Source organism: Geotrypetes seraphini, chromosome 1 (assembly GCF_902459505.1).
Source record: "Geotrypetes seraphini chromosome 1, aGeoSer1.1, whole genome shotgun sequence".
NCBI lineage: Eukaryota > Metazoa > Chordata > Amphibia > Gymnophiona > Dermophiidae > Geotrypetes > Geotrypetes seraphini.
The window spans coordinates 78,185,728-78,208,606 of NC_047084.1; the positions used below are offsets into that span (position 1 = coordinate 78,185,728).

The window sequence follows — 22,879 nt, forward strand, 5'->3', positions numbered from 1 at the left end:
ACTTGTTTAATTCCCTAGGTGGTCTCAGTTGGTAAAATAAGCTAACAGTGATACCTGATTGAGCTGGTAGCAGAAGAATGGACATTTTGTACAAATCATTGTTGTTTTCAGACTTAGGAAATTATGTTTTGTTTACTGAAATAGTCAGAATGCATACGTGTGACGTGAAATGTTGAGTGGAAAGGAGAGAATTCAGAGAAGGCTTGTGTGCACAAGAGACAGAAAGGTTTCTATGTACGTCAGGGTGGATTTAATTTTCCCTCACACCTCTTGAGAATGAACAAGAGGCATAGTCCAGCTAATATTTCTTTGCTCATGTTGGCCAATAGATCCACTGTGGAGATCAACTGAAATAGTATCCCAACATATTCCACTATATTTGGAGTCGGTGGAATCCACTGGATGATTCCACAGGGGAGAAGAAATTGTAGAAAATGATACGACCCTTTTCTTTCCTTGCTCAAAGAAACCGGACCGATTACCCTTTACACAGATCAATGATGCCAAAAGCATTTTTAACCATGTGAGAAAAGCAAATGAACTGAAACAAAGATTGTGAGAAATCCTTATCTTTGGTATTGTAGCTGCTGAGGTTTACGTTGCGCTGTTCCTTGTTTTTTTTTTAACTGCATAGGCACAAATTAAAGACAATCTTCAACTTTAAGATAACACGGTGTCAAATGAAGCAGCAACCACAGACTGTAGGTTTTGGTTTTGATTTTTTTTTTTTTCAACCCTTTCTTTGAAATCTGCTTCCTAAGATGTCCAAGATGTCTGTCCAAACACAGTGTGTTCGTTGTTTCCTGACAGGCTTCCTTGTTTTTAGTCTTTGTTATTTATTTTTATTTTTTTCCCTCTATGGAACAGTTTGTCGCAGAAGTAGGTGCAGAAAAAGTTTCTTTGGTTTCAGTTTAAGTAGTACATATAAAAAGTCTCAAGTGTCTTTAGAGAATCAAGACAGCCTTTGACTTTGGTTTGGAACACAGAGCAAGTGTTCAGACAGGGGCCATTCACTGGCAAGTGTGCTCACAAAATAAGCAGACGTAACCTAAGCGAGTTTGGCTTTCTACAACTGATGCTGTGTGGCACTAGGGATAAGTATGGTTGTGCTAATCCATTCACAACTTTTCTGGCTGTTCTTGTATTCACTCTCAATCCAGCAGCACAACCAAACCCAACCTGAAGCGCTAGTTTCATTATAAAAGGCTTTCTAACTCCTAAAGTAATCACAATAATAGCAGAGTATAAAAACCCCTGAAAAACATGGGTTCATCTTGTTTCTTTGATGTGATGTGCTGTTTCATGGTTGGTAAAAAAAAAAAAAAAGAAAAATGACATCCAGTATATGGAATACGGGTTATCAACTGGCTCCATGATTCCAGGCAGGCAGATCCAGATTTGGTTTTACTCCATTGTATCTAGAGATTTTCCATTCCAATTTCTCTAAGAAATCCAAGAATCCGATAGTGTAAAACCAGGATTCGATAAACTTCTCTTGGAATTATGGAATCCGATGGTAATCTGAGTATGGAGAGTTAAATGGGAATTGATTATGAAGTACATATTTTATATACAAATATGTCTAAAATATCTGCAAAATTCTCAAATTACTTTTCTGCCTGAAAATATCTCACAGGGGAATTTTATAAATGAAAAAAAATCCAATCAAGTCTTGAATTAATAGAACTGTAATAGTGGCCAGAAGTAGGGCCTGGTATTAAAACAAAGGATGGCTCCTGTAAGTGCCTAACTTTGTTCTGCATTTTCAGTCAAAGTAGCCTAAGTTTTCTGCTGACAATTCACCTAAATGTAAGACTTTAAAAGTTATGCTCCAAAACTGAGGTCTACCTTTCATTTACTTAGATTTAGGGGCTTAGCCCTGTCCCTACAGGACCTTTTCATTAAACCCTTTACAAGCATAGTGAAAGTTTGAGCACAGATTTGGGCATTTAGTCCAAGTAAATTTTCAGAGGCCAATTTTGAAGGCTAATTGTTAAAGTCAGGAGCATAAACCCTTTGAATGTCAGCCTCCTAGATTATTGAAAACAAAAACAGCAGCTGATTAATTGGCTAGGAAGACCCTAAGGCCCTGATTCTGTAAAGGCCGCCTACAGTTAGGCACAGATATAGGTGCCAATTCCATAAAGCTTAGCGCTGCCTAAGCGTGCTTTGGTGGCGCTCATCATCCTAAAATTTAGGTATCCCCAATTTATGCCAGGGTTTTCATTGCCTAAAGTTAGGCACACATATCAGAGCCTGACGGCACTTAATTCACAAAGAGGCGTCTAACTCTAAAACACCCCCATGATCCCCCCTAATCACGCCCACTTTTAGTGTAAGTGCTTTGAGACAGGTGCCTACTTTTTATAGAATTGAGTTTTTCAAGTTAGGCACCTAACTTGCAATTAAGTCCAATTAAAGCCGATTGTGAGGTGTTGCGTGCCAATATCAGCACTATTAAGCCTATTCATCAATTAAGTTAGATGCCAATATAGGTGCTTAGCTTTTGGCGGCTTTTATAGAATCAGGGCCTAAGTGTCTTGAAAGCTTGACTTTGCATCTGGTAGCAGTTAACTGCATCTCCTGAGTATGTACCTGCCTTGCATACGAAGCTCTGACTTGGTGACAGACTAGAAAATGTGCTTGGATTTTGTACTCATTTGCTTCCCACTAACAGCTTTCCAATTTGATGAGACTCTTGGCTAATTCATTCCTTACGTCTCTCATAATTGTGCTTGATACTTTGAGATTAAGTATACTGAATTTGGCCGACTGTGAATTTCAAATCAATACATTTATTACAAAAATAAAAAATCATAAAAGGGATTACTCTAGCCTTTGAACGCTTCAGCATAACAAAGCCTGGCTTTCACAAACCAGGTTCTCGGATCCCTATTTGAGTGATTAAAATTTGTGCTCTGTAGTTTGCATTTTCGTGGTTTTTAGTTTTGGTTTCTTGTGCTATGAAAAGTCTAAGTATTTCTGGAAGTAAGATGTTAGAATTAAAAAAAAAACAACTCTCCTTTTTGTCCTACCAACCACTTACTGGATCACATCTTTACTGTCTTTGTTTTGATGTTTTGATAATGGACCTTCAAACCTTTTATTTCTGAATTGCAAAGCCTATCCTATGTTGCATTTTGTAAGAAACAGCTAATTCTTAAATGTGTTAATGTAAGGTTTCTAATGAATTAAATGATTATAAAAGTGTCCTATGTTTACCTTTGAAATTGCATTGTTACCAAGGAAACCAAGGGCCCCTTTTACAAAGCTAGCAATGCTGCTCCGGTAAACGCACCGAAGCCAATAGGAATTGAACAGGTTTTGGTGCATTTACCACGGCAGCATCGCTATGGCGGCTATGTATAAGAGGCCCAAGCTTTCACATCACCAGTGAAGGGCCCCTGTGGAAAGTCCTTTTATGTTTTTGGTTTTTTTTTTTAAAATTTTTGGTTATAGTTGAATTGTGCCCAATTCAGATGCTTCCTTCCATCATGCTTTGGTACAAGTGCTGGAGGTCGAGGAGCTTCCTCCTGAACTCAGATCGTCCTGCCATTTCTCTAGGCTGCGCCTCCTGGCATTCATGAAGAAGTTACTGACAGTGGTAAGTTCCAGGCCCAGCTGCTGGGATATGGTGATCTGCATTTCTTTGGACGGACGCTTGTTCTCTTTAAAGATGGCAAAAAGTGTTCGACGTTGAAGATCCGTGAAAACCAGTCGGGATTTCTTTTGGGAATTGTTTCTTTCTTTGTTCGGTTCTTGTTCTTTGCGTTTGCAAGCTTAGAAAACATAAACAAAAAGAGAAGTAGACATAAGTTTCAAATAACTTCAGTGGGTAAAAATATGCATAACACCCCCCTTCTCTCATTCACCAACTCCCGCAGAAGATATTCAGTGGATGTATTTTATTTATTTCTTTAAAGATTTATATACCGCATACAACTATGCAGTTTCCATATCACATACATAGAATCTTGTTTCTCTGCGATTACCACATATAACATGTAAACTGTTAAACTTAATCATAGCAAATTTGTTCAAATTTGTTTGCAGTAACCACCTGTCAATGGTGTAGAAAAGGGAGGGGGGTGCCATCTTCGGGGGGGGCACTGGCACCTGTTCTCCTTCCCGACCCCCCTGCCATGCATGTGCGCCCCTTCCCCTGTGCCTCTTTAATTTTCCTGGCGCGAGCAGTATTACGAGCTTGCTGCCCGCATTGGTGTCGGCTCTCTCTGATGTCATGGCCAGGTCCAAGTCCAGGTTCGTAATACTGCTCGTGCCAGGAAAATTAAAGCGGTACGGGGCAAAGGGAAGGGGTACACAAGCGTGGCAGGGGGGGGCTTCACTGCCATCTGTGCATATCTATTTATTCATTCATGTTTATAGCCCGTCCTCCCCAGGAGCCCAGAACAGGTGACAAAGATACATACACAAAGTTTTCAGGAACAGAGATACACTTCTCCCTCCGTATTCGCTGTGATAGGGGATTAACAGGCCCGCGAATTCAGAAAAACCGCAAATAACTTTTTCATATGTTATCCGCTGTTTTCTATTAAAAACCATAGTGAATAAGGTGAAACTGCGAATAACATGGTGGGAGACCTGGCCTGTTCCTGAAGGAGAGGCAAAACACGGTGAAGAAAGTGCTGGGAATCAGCAATTTTTTCTCTGTAAATGCTTGGAATCAGTGATTTCTCTATGCAAGCTGATGTAATTTGGGAGGGGAGGAGCCAGCAAGCTAAAAACTGTGAATAATCGAAACCGTGATTGCTGAAACCGTGAATACGGAGGGAGAAGTGCACGTACATTACAGAGTCAATAACATGCTACAGGATCAAAACACAAAGCTAAAGAATCAATAACTTACAACTTATAGAGAATGTGACTAAGAACACATGCTTTGCAGAATCTAAGAAAATAAATCATGGAGTCACGAATGGGTATTAACATATCTGCAGTGAACGGTAGAAGAACTGGTTAGCAGGCACAGGTGTTCTGAGGTAAGATACGTTGAAGCTAGGTCTGTCAAAGTTTGAGACAAGAACTGATCCGGTCCATGAAAAGAAGTGTCTTTACTGCTTTCCGGAAGGTAAGTATGTTATCAATTGCCCTAATGGCAGGAGGGAGTTGATTACATAGGAATTAGAGAATGACACGGTGAAAAAATTGGTCCCCGTCACCGCCCCGTCCCCGTCTCACCATCCTCTGCACCGCCCCGTCACCGCCATTCCCTTCACCGCCCCGTCACCGCCACTGCCACCCCATTCACCGCCCCATCACCGCCACTGCAACCCCATTCACCGCCCCATCACCGTCACCGCTGCATACATAAAAGCCTCAAACGGGTACGATTTTATATACTTTTCTTTATTTACGTATAAAGGAAACATTCTTTAAAACTTTAAAAATTAATTAATATTTGTTTCATTTTTCGAAGAGGTCTAGACAGATGACAAAAATATGCAATGTCACCTCTGAAACAACTATAGAAAAATAGACTGATATAAATTCTCAAAACTGACACATTTTTATCACTAAATTTAAAATATTTATTTTTCATACAATTTTTCAATCACTAATCTTCCACCACCCCTGGGGCTAGCAATGCACAGACATAAAACTACACAGTCTTACATGCAAAGGGGTTGGAAATAAAATAATCTTATTCGCTTTGCACTCTGATTAAAAAAAAAGAACCAGCTCAGTGCTGCAAGAGTAGCCCAGCCAGACTTCAGCACGGAGCTGGTCCTACTAGAAACCTCTAATGTGGCTTAGTAAAAGAGACCCTAAAAGCAAATAATCTCACCTGCATCAGAGCAAATGAAAATTTCAGCATGAGAATGTGTATGCTATTGGAAAGAGTAGCTCAGCCAGACCTCAGCACGGAGCTGTTTTTTTTTTTTTACACAAACATTCCTTTCCTTACCTCAGCTTGTAACCGACGAAGTTTTCAGGTTTTCAAGAAGCTGCGAAATCCAAATCCTCTGCTCGGCTCCGAAATCACAATCGCTACTGCTGCACTACAAGCCATTAAATATCATGTGCGGCAGTAGCGATTGGTCCCCTACTTTGATCTGACAAATGAGGAGCCAGTATATTGGGGGGCGGAGTCAATGCGGCAACGTGCAAGTTGGATCGAGAGTTGGAGGAGACAGACAACATGGCGGAGACATCAAACACCCGGTCACGAACACGGTGAAACACAGGTAAATAGCGGTTCCTAGAAGGGGGTACATTGGCCTGCGGGGACAAATCTTTTCACCGTTTTTGCGGGCGGTGAAAACTTTTGTCCCCGTGTCTGCGGCGATTTGGCTTTGGAGTCTCCATAACCCGCAGCCAAACCGCAGCCACGCCACGGCTCCCTGCGGGGGCGGATCGCTCCCCGTGTCATTCTCTAATAGGAATATGATCGCTTTCGTTCCTGTAAAACACTTAGAAGTCTTGATTTGCGTTTTATCAAAATTTTAATAAACTTGAAACTCTGGCTTGAGTTTCTCTTTAGAAGTTTCACTAAAAATGCTAGTAAATAAGGAACAGAATTGCTCTCAGTAAATCAAATTGGGGTAAATTCTATATATGGCACCTATAGAAATCAGCACTGAAAATAAAATGCTCAGCACTATTCTACAAATGGTGCTAAGAGTTCAGCATGGTTTACATAATAGCGCTTACACCCAGGAATTACGCCTAACTTTATGCCTGTTCATTTGCACCAGTGTCTCGCAGGCTTCTGGACGCTGCGGCACACTAAATCCTGTGCTGCGGCTGGAGGGCATCCGGAAATGCACGGATGTTGATGTAATGACGTCATGCGCATGTGTAATGTCATCACATCGACGTCCGTGCATGTGTGAAGGCCCAACAGATGGGGTCCTAAGCCGCTATTGTGGAAGGGGGGAGGGAGCGGTGTGTGCTCTAAGAGGAGAGGCACATAGAGAAGGAGAGGCACCGGCGAGGAGAGATGCCAACGCCGGCTGGCTGCCTACAGATCGTGCCTCTCGCTGCGAAAAGCACATCCTGTAGGCCAGGGGTGCCCACACTTTTTTGGCTTGCGAGCTACTTTTAAAATGACCAAGTCAAAATGATCTACCAACAATAAAATTTTAAAAAACACAAAGCACAATGTACGCAGAGAAAATGGTAATTATCATTTGTATTCAGGGTTTTTTTCAGAGGTCAAGGCAAATGACTTTAAAATATGCAATGTCACCTCAGTAACAACTATACAAAAATAGACAAATATACCCCCTCCCCTTTTACTAAACCGCGATAGTGGTTTTTAGCGCAGGAAGCTGCGCTGAATGTCCTGCGCTGCTGTCAATGCTCATAGGCTCCCTGCGCTAAAAACCGCTATTGCGGTTTAGTAAAAGGGGGCCATAGTGCAAAATATAGACAGCAGATATAAATTCTCAAAACGGACATATTTTGATCACTAAATTGAAAATAAAATCATTTTTCCTACCTTTTTGTCTGGTGATTTCATGAGTCTCTGGTTTCACTTCCTTCTTCTGTAAAGCCAATATTTCTTTCTTTCTGCCTTTCTTTCTCTCTCCCCCTGTCTGCCTGTCTTTCTTTCTGTTTCCCCTTGCCTGCCTGTCTTTCTTTCTCTCTACCCCTGCCCCCCACAAGCCATTGTGCCGATTTCTCCACTTCCTCGATTCTTTCCCTACCCGCGCTCCCAAGCCACCACACCAATTTCTCCCTGCTGCTTTCCCGAGTCAGGCCTGGTGCGTATACAAGCACCGGATCCACAAGACTTCACCTCCGACGTCAATTCTAACGTCGGGCAGGAAATTCCAGGCCAGCCAGACAGCGATTGGCTGGCCCAGAACTTCCTCTCCAACATCCAGGCCTGGCTCAGGGAAGCAGCAGGGAGAAAAAGATCACAAAGGCAACGCGATCAACTCGCGTTGCCTTTGCGATCTACTGGTCGATTGCGATTGACCATTTGGACGCCCCTGCTGTAGGCAGTCAGCTGGCACCTCTCCTCTTCGCCAGCATCTCGCGGCACACACGGAATCTTGTCGTGGCACACAGTTTGCAAAATACTGATTTGCACCAACTGAAACATGGTACAAACCCTTGTACCTAAATTAGACACAGATCCCCCCCTTATTCTACCATTAAATGAATAAATTAAAAGAATGCCCTTAATCTGCTCATGACCTTCCCATTTCTGCACCCCCTTTTTGAACTCATGCTTAAAATTAATTTACACATGTAATTTTTTAATTAAATCCAATTACAGTAAAACCTTGGACTGCAAGTAACTTGGTTTGGATTAGTAATCTTTATTCATTTTAAAATAAAGTGAAGAATAATAAATAGAACATTTACACTATAGACATCACTTAAAATATTACAAGATTCTTACAGACCAATAACCCTCCCACCCAAATTTATGTTTAAAATATGTAGTGAATTATGAAATTATGATAGATCTATAGATTCTTGAATGATAAAGTAACTTGGTTTGCAAGTGTTTTGCAAAACATTTTATTAAATTTAAACTTGATATATAAGCATGGTCTTGCAATACAAGTACATACAGTATACATACTTCACAACTGAGCCGATGGTTCTTCTCTCTCTGACACTGCAAGAGTGTAGCGACTGTTCTAAACGAGCAAAGTCTTGCAATACGAGTGCATACAGTATACACACTTCACATCATCACAACTGAGAAGATAGTTCTTCTCTCTCTGACGCTGCGGGAGTATAGTGACTGTTTTAAATGAGCGAGGTCTTGCAATACAGGTATTGTATAGTATTTTGTATTAAAGTTTTTGGGTTTTGGAAATGAATTGTCTGAGTTTCCATTATTTCTTATGGGGAAATTCGCTTTGATATATGAGTGTTTTGGATTACAAGCATGTTTTCGGAACGAATTACGCTCGTAAACCAAGGCTTTACTGTACTGCTAATAATTGCTTGCTAGGATGCCAATTATCAATGCTAATTAGCTTGGTTTTCAATTAAGTTGCACACGCAAATTGGATGTGCATCCAAATTTGTGAATGCAACTCAAAGCACCACATATAAAATCAACCCCATTATATTTAGTGAGCTAAAACATTCAGAAGACTGGAGAAAGATCAGAGTAAGATTATGAGTCCTGCATCTTCCCACACTACTGAATACTGAGAATATCAATGCTAGTGTACAGCTATTATATATATATTAGTCTTTAAGCCATTAACGGGTGCTAGAATAGGTGTGTCTGTCTGTCTTCCTTTCTGTCTCTCTGTCTCCTTAGCCACTATCTGTCTTTCTTTCTTTCTTTCTGTCTCTCTCTCCCCTTGGCTGCTTTCTGTCTGTCTTTCTGTCTCTCTCCTTGGCCGCTGTCTGTCTGTCTTTTTTTCTTTGTCTCTCTTTCTTTGGCCGCTGTCTATCTGTCTGTCTCTCTGGTCCCCTGTCTGTCTGTAATTCTTTCTGTCTGCGTCTCTCCCTGGTCCTCCTGTCTGTCTTTCTTTCTTGCTCCTTGGCTGCTGTCTGTCTCTCTGGCCCCCTGTCTGTCATTCTTTTTGTCTGTGTCTCTCCCTGGCCCCTTGTCTGTCTGTCTTTCTTTCTGTCTGTCTCTCTCCCTGGCCCCCTGCCTATCTCTCCCTGGCCCCCTGAGCAAACCGAGCAAACCTGTCCCCCAGCACACCCCTCCCCTCAAAGCAGCCCCTTTTCCCTCTCCCCCTCCACTTCTCTATGCAGCAGTAGCAGCTGGACACTTCGCATCTCCAGGCCGAAGGACACCATCCTGCCGTTGTTCTTGCTGCAGCTCAAACCGCCGCATGCGCCGCAAGCCACTGCACGCCGCAAACCGCCGCATGCGATGAAAATCAAACACGGCCACGGAGTCAAACATCACGCTGTCAGGGATCACGGTGTTATAAGTGCGCGCTTAGGATTTTATTATAGAAGATCATGCCCATTTTCAGCAGTGGCTGTCACTGGTTGCAGTGCTGAATATACTTGGAAAATACAAGGGATCTTCAAAAATTTCTGCACTTTTATTTTTTTAAATACTCTTTATTAAATATCTGAAAAGCAAATTACATGACTTTTCCACATAATCACCTTGTTGCCCGACTGGTCACATGACATTCTATGATCAGCCCTCTTTCCTCTTCTCTTGCTCCAACCATTTATGGTGAAAATAAATGGTTGTGCGGAAACTTATTGAAGAACCCTCATAGTAACTGTTAGGGTAATCTTACTAGGGTAATTCATTCTTTAAACATCTCAGTCCTGGCACTTTTTTTAAAGGCCAAAATGTATAAACAAGTATTTTACGCCAAAATGTAGATGGCCAGTGGAGGCATATCAGGGGTAGTAGCATGGAGTTCAAGGGTGGTACTATCTCAATGACGTCTGTCCCTAATTCCAGATAGCATACGATGTACCTCCAATGCCAGAAGAACATGTGGTTGGACTTAGACCACCTTTAAATCACAAATAAGTGCCACCTCAGCATGTCAATTTGATTGTTTGCATTGGTACTGAGTAAGTAAATCTGATTGCCATTTCTGACCATTCAGATCTGTTATCTGAAACCCCTCTATCTCTACAACTGCTACTTCCCCCACCTTCCGATACCATGCCAAATACTTCTTGCCCCTCATTTGTCTCCTTCCCTTCCCCCTCTGGAATGCAGAAGGTCCCTTCTATGATCCTGTCTGGTTCTCAGGTTAGTCATTATATTACCCCTTGAATGGTCTAAGGCAGTGGTCAACAACCTTTTTATAGCAAAGAGCCATGTTATCCAAAATGTTTGACCTAAGATTTACAAAGAGCCACAAGGTGTAACTTCTCTCCCAACTCCTTGCAGGTCTCTGCACCTCTCATCCCTTCTCACTCCCCTGCAACTTCCCCCAACCCATAGCCAAGGTTCTCTCGCTTCTCCAGGCCCTGACCCTTTAATCTCCCTCCCAACCCCACAATCCCCCCCCTGGCCTACCGAGGAACTAGTGGTCCAGTGGGAGTCTTTGTGGCTCCTGCCTCCTCACAGCTGCCTTCTAAAATGGCTATTGCAACCTGTTGCGGCAGCTCATGGGACTACAGGAAATGCCACGAGCAGTTGTGAGAGGTCGCAGCAGCTATTTTAGAAGGCAGCCATGAGGAGGCAGGAGCGAGAGGGCTTCGCTCCTGCCACAAAGACCCCTGCTGGACCACCAGGTACCTCAGTAGGCCCGGGGCAGGGGAGGGGGATCGTGGAGTTAGGAGGGAGATTAAAGTGTTGGGGCCTGGAGAGCCGCAGGCACATGTCTTCACACATTATAAAATACTGCAGCAGAATTCTTATGTGAGCAAATATGATCATGTAACTCCTTTATTAAAAGTTACATTGGTTACCAGTCTATTTTCAGATACAGTTCAAAATACTAACTTTGACTTACAAAACATTACATTCCGGTGTTCCGGACTATCTCGTATCTTTAATTATTCTATATTCCCCTTCACGGGTCCTCCGATCTCTATGAGACTACGGACTAGTAATTCCTCATCCTTCAAAAACGAAATGGCAGAGAACCAGGAATTCAGCATTCTTTACAATTGCTCCTGCTTTATGGAACTCTTTACCGACTGGTTTACGCTTGGAATCCTCATATTCCCGATTTAGAGTACTTTTGAAAACCTACCTCTTTGAACGTGCCTTCTCTTAATTCAGCAAATTAGTAGAGAACACATTTTGAAGTGTTGGACTATGGAAGGTTTTATGTTTCTGTATGAAAATAGTGTCCCATCCTATTTTCAATGGCGTTCTTTTCCATTTTTTTTGTTTTATTTGATGTATTTTATTGTAAACCGTCTTGTGCTGCAACTAAGGCGGTGTATCAAGTTTAATAAACAATAAACATGCAAGACTTGTGAGCGACAGTTTGCCGACCCTTGGTCTAAGGTAAAGTTTCTCTTGCAAGACAAGAGAACCAGTACAAACCTTCCCATGCAGCATCTACCAAAGATTGTAAAATGGCAAGCATTTACATATGCCTTACAAAAACATCTAGGCAGGAGGCTTACAAATGTTGCTATTTGATATGTCCAAGTTTCTGAAATTGCCGGCAGCTCTAAACGTTTAGGGCTGAAAAATGTCTATGCCTGCAATTTTATAAAGCTGGCAGTATTGAAACATGAGCCAGAGTTGTTTATAGATGATTTGAGTGGTAAAACACTCTTTTTATTTCCATTACTTTTTGTAATTTGATGCTTTTTATATTGTATTTGCTATTGATGTATGTACCTTGCCCCATTTCTGTGCAGTGCTGAGTAAATGAAAGTTAAAAACAGAAAAGGCTTACTGCTAGATGTTTTGTGCTTCTGTGAACGGGGATTTGAACCAGGAACTCTAGGATGTGAAGGTCAGTGCTCTAACCTCTACGCTATTCATCCACAGGTTAAATACCAGTGGCGTACCTAGGGTATGTGACACCTGGGGCTGATAATTTTTTAATCCTCCCCATATAAAAAGGAATTGGAGGAGCTACACCCAGGAGCTACACCCAGGGCGAACCGCCCACTCTGCTTCCCCCTCCCATGGTACACCACTGCCTGAGGAAGGGGATTTTGATCTCCAAAAGTTAGTAAAAAATGTATTAAAATTAGTCCAATAAAAGATTTCCTTATTTCCATTTATAAATGTTTATCAGTACAGGTACAATACTACTTTATTCTAAAGCAACAGCAAAAAATCTTTTACTACCTTTTGTCATCTCTGGTTTCTTTGTTCCTCATCTTCTCTTCACTCTCCATTTCATCCAGCGTCCACCCTCTTTCTATGTCCCTTCCATTTTTCTTTTTTTGTCTCCATTTCCTCCCCCATGCTCTGGCATCTCTCCCTTTTTCCTTCTTCCCCTCTTTCATATCCCAACTCACCCATGTTCTGGCATCTGCTTCCCTTCCCCCATGCCCTTGTGCCCTTCCCCCATGCTCTCTCTTTTCTTTCCCTTCCATCTCTCCCTTCATGCCCTGGACTCTCCTTTCCCTCCCTCCCTTCCTTCCCAATGGTCTGGCATCTCAGTCTCCTTCCCTTCCGTCCTCCCATGCCCTGGCATCTCTCTCCTCTCCTTCCCTTCCATCTCTTCCTCTCCCTCCATGCTCTGATATCTCCTCTCTTTCCTTTCCCTCTCTCTTTCCTTTCTCACTGGTCTGGCATCTCTGTCTCCTTCCTTTCCACCCCCATGCCTTGGCATCTCTTTCTCCCCCTCCATGGCCTGACATCTCCTTTCCTTCCTTCCCCTCCCTCATTTCCATCTCCATGGTTTAGCATCTCTCTTTTATTTCTTCTCCCTTCCCTGGTCTTCCTTCTTCCTCCCTCCCTCTCCCCAATCGGGTGCAGCATTTCTCTCCCCCTCCCCTCCCCTTCTTTGTCACTCTGCAGTCGGCAGCACAATGTTCTCTGTCCTCCCTCAACATTCTCCATTAGTGGTTTGGGACAGAGTCTGGCTGCCCCTAGACACTTGTAAACTGTTTTGTGAGTTTTTAAGGTGTATAGGGGGTCATTCCATACCAAGTGGTCTAACGAGCAAAGAGAATACCCTGCCTTAAAAGTCCAAAAATACAATAGAAAGCAAGGTAGACATCTATTGAACCAATGGGTAAATTTTATTAATGAAAAAAGCTTTTATTCCTAGTTATAGTCCCAACTAGGATCTAAGTTTTGGCATTATTAAAACCGCCTTCCTCAGGGGACACTAACAAAACATTAAAAATGCAAACAAGTGGTCTAAAATAAAAAAAAGGTTCCTCACTATTATGTCTCAGATTTTGTTCAAAATTTATATGCAGAACTAGCACAACATTAAAAAAAAAAAAAAAAAAAAAAAAATTCCCAGAATATCAGATCCTTTGTTGCAATAATCACTGAGCTAGACACCCTTGTTTTACTGGGTGCTGGTAGCATCGTGCACAGCAGTGAATAATATGTCATTTTTAGCTGCTCATAAAGCTAGCAATAATTAGTGAAAAATACGAAATTTGGGAAGTTTTATACTAGCTTCGGCGATGCTAGTATGAGCATCATGGATACAAAAGCCTGTTTAAATATTTTGCTGAAAGCGTGCCTTAAAACTTGTCGCAGTTTGTCGTAACAGATTTTGACCAGTTTATCAGCTGCTATAGCTCCAGAGAAAAAGTAAATACAGACTTTAGATTTTTATCATAGATTATCCTTGCACTGGACACTACACTGTCAAATTTGCAGCAATTCAGTATGAATAGCTTCATCAGAACATGCCTTCAAATTTTGCACCATCGACACAAGGGCTGAAATATGTCAATTTTCAGGGTCAATTATAAAATAAAGTCTGTCTCAATCTTTCTCTAACTAGTATCATTACAGCTTGCATAATGAGACTCCGTGCCTGGTCCCTCTCGGTACAGATGAAACTAAACGAATCTAAAACAAAACTACTCTGGCTCGGCCCAAAATTCGAACACCTGCCCACACTTTTCACACTACCCACAGGCGATACACTACAGCTCGAGTTCTCATGCAAGGTCCTTGGTATCATTATCGATTCCTCTCTCTCCCTCAATGACCACCTCAACTCCTTGGCAAAATCATGCTTTTTCAGCCTTCACATGCTGAGGAAAGCTAGATCCTACTTCAGCCAACAACACTTTGCCATCCTTGTCCAATCCATCATCCTCTCCAAACTAGATTACTGCAACGCCATCTACTTAAATCTATCAAAAAAAAAGTATTCTAAGACTCCAGCTAATCCAGAATACTGCAGCCAAACTGATCTTCTCAAAACGCAAGTCTGACCATGCCTCCCCACTCCTTGCCAAACTTCATTGGCTCCCAATAATCTCCAGAATCCATTTCAAATGTTCCTGCCTGGCTTTCAAGATCATTCACGGAATCCTGCCTCCTCTTATCCCACTGTCTTTCAACTCCTCCAGTCCCGACTCCTCCAGAACTGCCCAAAGGCTTAAACTAGCCTTCCCCTCTCCACGCGGCATCCACTATTCAGGCAAACTGGGAAAATCCCTTCTCTTCAAAATCACAGGTCTTTGGAACGACCTCACCATCCCGCTGCGGAACCTGAGCTCCCTTCAGTTATTCCGCAAACAACTGAAAACCTGGCTTTTCAGCAAATTGTAGCTCTATCCTTCCCCCCTTTCTCTCCCCCCTTCTACACATAAGTTCATGTAATCCTTTTTCTTCTTCTCTACCCACTATTTTAAGTTCTTGTAAACCGTGTCGAGCTACATTCTCATGGAGATGATGCGGTATATAAACTTAAGGTTTAGATTAGATTAGATTAGTATCATTTGAATATTACTCTATAATATTTATATTTTTTGTTTTGTAATACAACCCTGATTGAAATATAAATTTGCTTAAATGTGTGGGATATTTTGTGTGCTTATTATCACAAAGCTAGAAAATGTATATGAAATAGATATTGCGTTAATCCATGGTGGCTTTGCCACTACTGGCTTCCAAATGAGCACAACAAAGAAAAATGGGGAGACCCAATGATCCACAGTGAAAACAATCCACCGATGAAAAAACCCCCAAAAACTGTGGATACAGGTGTTCTGGAGATAATTTATTAAACACTGACATATAAAACCCTGAAAATTCAATTAAAAAAGTACAATGATAAAAAATATTGTGATAAAAATCCACCCGGACCCTACACGGTCCGTGTTTCGGCGAACACGCCTTCCTCAGGGATCCAATGGTTTGCAACCTCACATATAAAGAATTGGACTGAAAACAGTCTATTGTCTTTAAACATGTGAGCAAAGAACACCGCAGACAAGCCGAAGTAGAAAAAAAATGCAAACTAGTATCCCAATCGCCATGCAATAACAGCCACAGGTGGGTTTCTTTTCCGCAGGTTCCCAAGCCTGTTTGTGGATTTCTTTTCCATAGGATCCCAAGCTCTAATTCTTGTCTTTACATTAAGGTTTATTTTGCCAAGACTCATATTCAGTGAGGAAAAGAGCTTCATGGCGAAGGCAAACTTGGGATGCTTGATCTAGCTTTGCTCCTGAGTGCCTGATCAATAACTTCTGCTCATGATCAGTAAATTCCTCCAATCTTTTCAATGCATCCTTTTTTGCACTAGTACCTTGCCTAATTGAACAGGGAAGCAAAGTTATCCTCTTCAAAGTCTGACAATTCTAACCTAAAAATCAAAAAACACAATCTGAATTAGATATCTTGCCACCGGTTCAAAAATTTTTTAAATACCCAACTAAAGCACGTGAATGGAGCCAAAGCAATAAACAAATGGCTAAAATGACTGGCAATAATGGGTTCAACAAGGGCCACTTAAGCCTATCAATTCTGAGTGTAAAAACTATTTTAATATCTGGAAAATAAGAATAATGTACAAATGTTATACATAGCAACCAACTGATAAACCCAGCGCTGTCATCACTGGAGAATGAACAGCAAATAGAGCAAAAATATAGTACTGATCACTAACCCCCTCTTTTACCAAGGTGCACTAGCCAATTTAGCGTGTGCTAATCAATTTAGCGCATGCTAAATGCTAACGCGCTCATTATATTCTATGGATGTGTTAGCATTTTGCACGCGCTAATCGTTAGCATGCGCTAAATCGATTAGCTCACACTAAATCGGGTAGCGCCTTAGTAAAAGGACCCCTAAACTCACTCACCATCTGAAAAACACATATTACAACAATACTGTAGAACCTTTACAAATCTTTGAAATACAGTGGTATTCAAATTATCGAACATAAATGCAAACATTGTATGTTGTCACCCCTAAGCACCCAACCGGCTTGGTTAGCGTGTTCGGGACATGAACTGTATTCTCCCCAGTGTGCCCTCTCTAACTTGAGGGTTCCTGTCAGGTCTTTCAACCACCCTAGGCAACTGCCTAGTAGTGCAGGTACAGGTAAGTCAAGTGATCAAATAAACCGACACCACGTCAGAATGGCTTCCAAAAATCAAAATAAAGGTTTATTTAGGCCACTGGCCAAATAAGCTTAAGAACTTGGGTTAGGTTTGTTTCACACTAAACAAATAATGCTCATGGAAAAAACCTCAGGCAACTTCAAACTTATAGATTTAACTGATCTGCATGGCTTCAGCTGGCTCCTGACATGTTGGGAAACCTGTATCAATTTCCATACCTTCAGGTTATGTGAGAAACTCTGACTCTGGGCTGAGAGGAGATTCTTCCTCCATATCCTAGTCAGAAGGAAAATCTTTAGGAGACTCACACTGGACTCCTGGAAGGTCTGTGCTCTGACCAATTCTCCCAGTCTCTCTCCCTCCGTCTCACTTCCTGTACTCTGAGCTAGCTCTTCAGGAGCTCTAAGCCATGCCCCCAAAGCAAGGGTGGGAAAACAGGCTTAGGCTTTACACAGTGCAGGGCAGGCTTCCCTCCTATGCTTCAACAGTTCTATGCCTTAAAGAGACAGGACTACATACCTGCCATAGTGCAAATCCTGGCTATTCAGAGACAAAAACTGAATTAGCTCTGGATTTGTCACAATGTCATACTGCTAAGCATTCCTAACTTTAAGGTGAATTTGTACATTTATGACATTGGCATTGCAAAACCAAAAAGCATGAATCTTATAGAGTAAAATTTTCTGTTTCAAATAGTGTTGTTTTTAGGAAGATATAGGAAGACTCTTTTTATAATTGACCCTGAAAATTGACAAATTTCAGCCCCTGTGTCAAAGATGCCAAATTTGAAGGAAAGTAGAGGCCCAGTTTATATTTGGGTCGGTTTATATTCAAGTATATACGGTATGAGGTCTAGAAAGAAGTGGAAAGCAGTCACCAGAAAACAAGAACCAGAAAGCAGGAGTCATGGAAGGGGGTGGTGAAGAAAGAAGCAGCCATAAGATTCCGTCTATGGGGAGGCAGGGAAGAGCGGAATGCATGGTGACACAGTGACATCATGACTCCCTCCCCCCCAATATGCGTTTATTTTTACAAAGATTCTAATGCCCTTGAAAATGGACCATGAATGATAAAATATGAAGATGTGTGCAGCAAGAAAATCTCAGCTGTCTCAGAAAAACATGACCTTTGTTTGATGACAATATGACGAGAAGAGCAGCTAAGTCAAAGCGAGAGGAAATTTTGATGAGAGGGAGCAGAATCCATCTAACTCATCTAAATGGATGAAAAAGACTGGCAACAATGGCAGCTACCTCTGTGTGACTATGCGTATCCATACCCCACAGGGGAGCTGGTCAGCGCTGGCACTGCCATGTGATGAAATGACCTATGTGGGGCTGCCAGAGAGAACAAAAAAAAAAACCGCTCAGCTCAGTCTCAAGGATGAACACGCTTTGGCAACAACTTTGCCTTTATCTAGGGAATGATTAAAATAATCATGTTTCTCTTCTTCGTTAACTACATGGGCTCCCTGTCTTGCACAATATTTTAAAATTCTGTGCATGACCCATAGGATCATTTATTCTGGTAAACCTAGGGCTCCTTTTACTAAGCCGTGCTAGCATTTAAGCGTGCGCTATTGCTGAGTGCGCAAGACGCTAATGCCACCACTGAGCTGGCATTAGTTTTTACGCGTAGCGCGGGGGGCAGTGCGCGCTAATCTGGAGCATGCACTAAAAACGCTAGCGCACCTTAGTAAAAGGAGCCCCTAGTTATCTATGATTTCTTTGTATACACCAAACAGACCACTCAGATCACTAGCCTCTGTTCACAACTGGTCCTTCCATCACCGACCAGTGTAAACCTAGAATGTACACGATATGCTGCTTTTTTTTTTCTGGCACCTATTCTCTGGAACACCTTTTCCTTGCGTATCCTAGGGGAGCTTTCTTTTAGCCAATTTAAGGTGACCTCTCACTCTGGCTCTGAGGATTGTCAGCAGCTTAAATGCATTGAACTTGTAGTCTATAATATTACCAGACTGGACTCTGTATTCCTTAAGTAAACTTCTTTAATACAAACTTAAAACAAAGAAATAAGTAAATTTTTTTTCTATAAAAACCACACTCTACCAGAACATTTCAGAGATAGGAATGGCCAGGAGTGCATTTCATATACTCTGTGAAGAATAATATAGTATCACTAGCTTTATAGCCCGTTACAATAACGGGTGCTAGAATATATGTGTGTTTGTCTTTATTTCTTTCTCTCTCTGTCTCCTTAGCCGCTTTTTCCTGTCCATTCTCCCTTATTTTTACCTCCCCTGTGTCCACCACCACCCCTTCACTGCTCCCCTTATCCAGAAGCAGCCCTTCTCCCTTTGTTTTACCTCCTCCCTGTCCATCAGCACCTCTTCCTGCTCCCCCTGTCCAGCAGTAAGCCTCCCTTAATTTTTCCCCCGTGTCCATCATCACCTCTTCCTGCTCCCTCTGTCCAGCAGTAGGCCTCCCTTCATTTCCCCCCCTGTCCATCAGCACCTCTTCCTGCTCCCCATGTCCAGCAGTAGGCCTCCCTTCATTCCCCCCCCGTGTCCATCAGCACCTCTTCCTGCTCCCCCTGTCCAACAATAGGCCTCCATTCCTTTCCCCCCACGTCCATCATCACCTCTTCCTGCACTCCCTCTGTCCAGCAGTAGGCCTCCCTTCATTTCCTCCCCTGTCCATCAGCACCTCTTCCTGCCCCCCATGTCCAGCAGTAGGCCTCCCTTCATTCCCCCCCCGTGTCCATCAGCACCTCTTGCTGCTCCCCCTGTCCAACAATAGGCCTCCATTCCATTCCCCCCGTCCATCATCACCTCTTCCTGCTCCCTCTGTCCAGCAGGCCTCCCTTCATTTCCTCCCTGTCCATCAGCACCTCTTCCTGCTCCCCATGTCCAGCAGTAGGCCTCCATTCCCCCCCGTGTCCATCAGCACCTCTTCCTGCTCCCCCTGTCCAGCAGTAGGCCTCCCTTCATTTCCCCCCCCCCGTGTCCATCAGCACCTCTTCCTGTTCCCCCTGTCAAGCAATAAGCCTCCCTTCCTTTTTCCAGCCCCTGTCCATCATCACCTCTTCCTGCTCCCTCTGTCCAGCAATAGGCCTCCCTTCATTTCCCCCACCCCTGTCCATCAGCATCCCTTCCTGCTCCCCCTGTCCACCGGAGTTAGTACAGGGCCGGTGTCTGCCATTCTCCCCAGAGTCCTTGCGCCCCCCCCTTCCCTTCCCACGGACCTGACTACCTACCCGGCGATTCAAGCAGCGTGTGCACCAGTCTTCACACGCTTCTTCGGGTCCTTCTACTGCTCTGATTTACTCTGGCACGTCCCTGATGACATCATCAGAGACGCGGCAGAGCAAATCAGGGAAGTAGAAGGGCCCGAAGCAGCGTGTGAAGACTGGTGCACACGCTGCTTGAATCGCCAAGGTAGTCGGGTCCGTGGGAAGGGGGGTGAGCGGAAAAGGACACGGACTCCTGTGGTCTGTTGCGGAGGGTGGCCAGGCTCCATTTCAGCCGCAGGGAAGGCTCACTGCCCCAGCTCCTTACCCGTCCGCAGCCCGGGCCAGGCCTCCCATGCTTTCTCAGCGGCCCGGCTCGCTCGGTTGTTTTTTTGTTTTACTCCGCTTCCTGCATTCGCTGCTCTCAGTGACGTAATAAGCGCGCATGCGCACTTGTCTTGCCACATCCCGACAGAAAAGGGATCAGGGAAAAGTGCGCATGCGCGGCTAGCATTTTATTATTTAAGATGCTCCAAACTTAGCTAAGTTGTATTTAGACTAGCAAATTCAAAGATGAAACCAAATGGGGAACAATCTGATCTGCACACACAAGAAAAGCAGGCAACCCTCTGAGGATACAGCAGTGCACACTGGGAGCTTGAGTTAAAGAAATACACTCTGTTTACATATTCTATTAAAAACAATCTGCTCTCATGAATGTGGGAGCAGACAAAACTCATTGTTTCAGGGTGGCCTTTGACAGCTGATTTGCACTGGTGCTCGATCCCTTTGCATGTTGGAAATTTTAGTCCATTATGTTTTAGATCAGGGGTGCCCACACTTTTTGGGCTTGCGAGCTACTTTTAAAATGACCAAGTTAAAATGATCTACCTACAATACAATTTTTTTAAAAAAACATAAAGCATGCTGAAAGGCAGAGAAAATGTTAATTATCATTCATATTCTGGGTTTGTTTTCAAAGAGGTCAAGGCAGATGACTTTGCAATGTCACCTCAGTAACAACCATACAAAAATAGAGAAATATACCCCCTCCCTTTTTACTAAACCGCGATAGCAGTTTTTAGCACAGGGAGCTGCGCTAAATGCCCCACACTGTTCTTGACGCTCATAGGCTCCCTGCGCTAAAAACTGCTATTGCGGTTTAGTAAAAGGGATCCATAGTGCAAAATATAGACAGCAGATATAAATTCTGAAAACGGACACATTTTGATCACTAAATTGAAAATACAATCATTTTTCCTACTTTTGTTGTCTGGTGATTTCATAAGTCTCTGGTTGCACTTTTTTCTTCTGACTGTGCATCCAATATTTTTCCCCTTCTTTCAGCCTCCTGCATGCTTCCTCTTCTCTAGACCTCATTCTCTCCCCCAACTTTTTCCTTCTTTCTTTCTTTCTGTCTCCCTGCCTCCCTTTCTTTCTTTGTTTCTCTCTCTCTCTCTCTCCATGCCCCCTTTCTTTTTGTCTCACTGTTCCCCTTTCTTTCTTTATCCTTTCTTTCTTTGTCTCTCTGCCCCCCTTCTTTCTGTCTCCCTGCCTGCCCCCTTTCTTTCTTTCTTTCTCCTTGCCTTCCCCCAAGCCACTAGGTTTGTCGCTGCAGTCACCATCGGGGAACAGGCCCCCAAGCCACCGTTGCCCCCAAGCTCTCCCTGCAGAAGCATCGCGCTGACCAGCATTCCGCTCCCCAACGTCAATTCTGAAGTCAGAGAGGAAGTTCCGGGTCAGCCAGGCAGCGATTGGCTGGCCCAGAACTTCCTCTCCGATGTTAGAATTGACGTCGGGGAGAGGAATGCTGGTCAGTCCGACGCTTCTGCAGGGATAGCTTGGAGCAGTGGTGGGGGACGTCAGGGGAGGAAGGCTGATCGGCCCGGTAGATCGGGATGGCAACATGAGTCTATCACGGAGCCTGGGATGGGCTCCGCGATCGACTCGTGTTGCCTTCCCTATCTACCGGTCGATCACGATCAACGTATTGGGCACCGCTGTTTTAGATTGTTTCTCTTTAGTGTGTCTGTGTGCGCTCTCTTTTCTAAACATTTTTGGCATTCATTTTCCCTTTGCCATTATTAAATTTTTAGTTGTAAACTGCTTTGACCTTTGTTAGTAAAGATGGTATATAAAGACTTAATAAACATAAACAACATTAAAATAAAAAAACCCAAGACTGGGAAAAAAATGAAGAATAGATAAATAGAAAAAAAGACATCCCCCCCCCTGATATTTAGCCAGGGTCGCTCAGCATTTTCTAAAATGTTGTTTGGTGCTGGCTTACTTATGCCCTGATATTCAGTGCTGGGCCATGTTAGGGCACAAGTCTGAGCAGCCTATGCGGAGGGTCTCTACAAAAAAGAAAAATATCCCCAGAGCTCCTGATCCCCCTCCCAACAATGGCCCCTCTGCCTCTCCCCAGCCTGAAGTACATCCTCACTCTCCCGCCAGGGCCCCCAGGCCTACCTAAATACCTGGTGGTCCAGTGGGGGATTGTTAGGGTAGGAGCATGGATTCATGCCCCTGCCTTTTTGCCAGTGCCTCACAAAATGGCTGCCACAACCTCTTACAGCAGCTCACAGTACTACATGAAGTACTGCAAGTTGCCACAAGAGGTCACCATAGCCATTTTGCAAGGCGCCGACATAGGGACAGGAGCATGAAGACCGTGCTCCTGCCCCTAACTAGACCACCAGGTATTTAGGTAAGCCGGGGGGGGGGGAGCTACCTAGACATGGGGGAAAGAGAATAGGGGGCCTGGCAGGGGGTGAGGATATGCTACAGTCTG

At 43.3% G+C, this 22,879-nt stretch overlaps 1 protein-coding gene across 1 annotated transcript in view; it reads right to left on the reverse strand.

Annotated features, from left to right (window-relative positions):
- Positions 1-1,362: 1,362 nt before the first annotated feature.
- Positions 1,363-22,879, reverse strand: part of ONECUT2 (one cut homeobox 2) — an 81,769-nt gene continuing 60,252 nt past the window's right edge. The window contains exon 2 of the mRNA XM_033929222.1: positions 1,363-3,779. Within this exon, the coding sequence (XP_033785113.1) occupies positions 3,493-3,779 (287 nt within the window). The 3' untranslated portion in view covers positions 1,363-3,492. The remainder of the gene's footprint in view (positions 3,780-22,879) is intronic.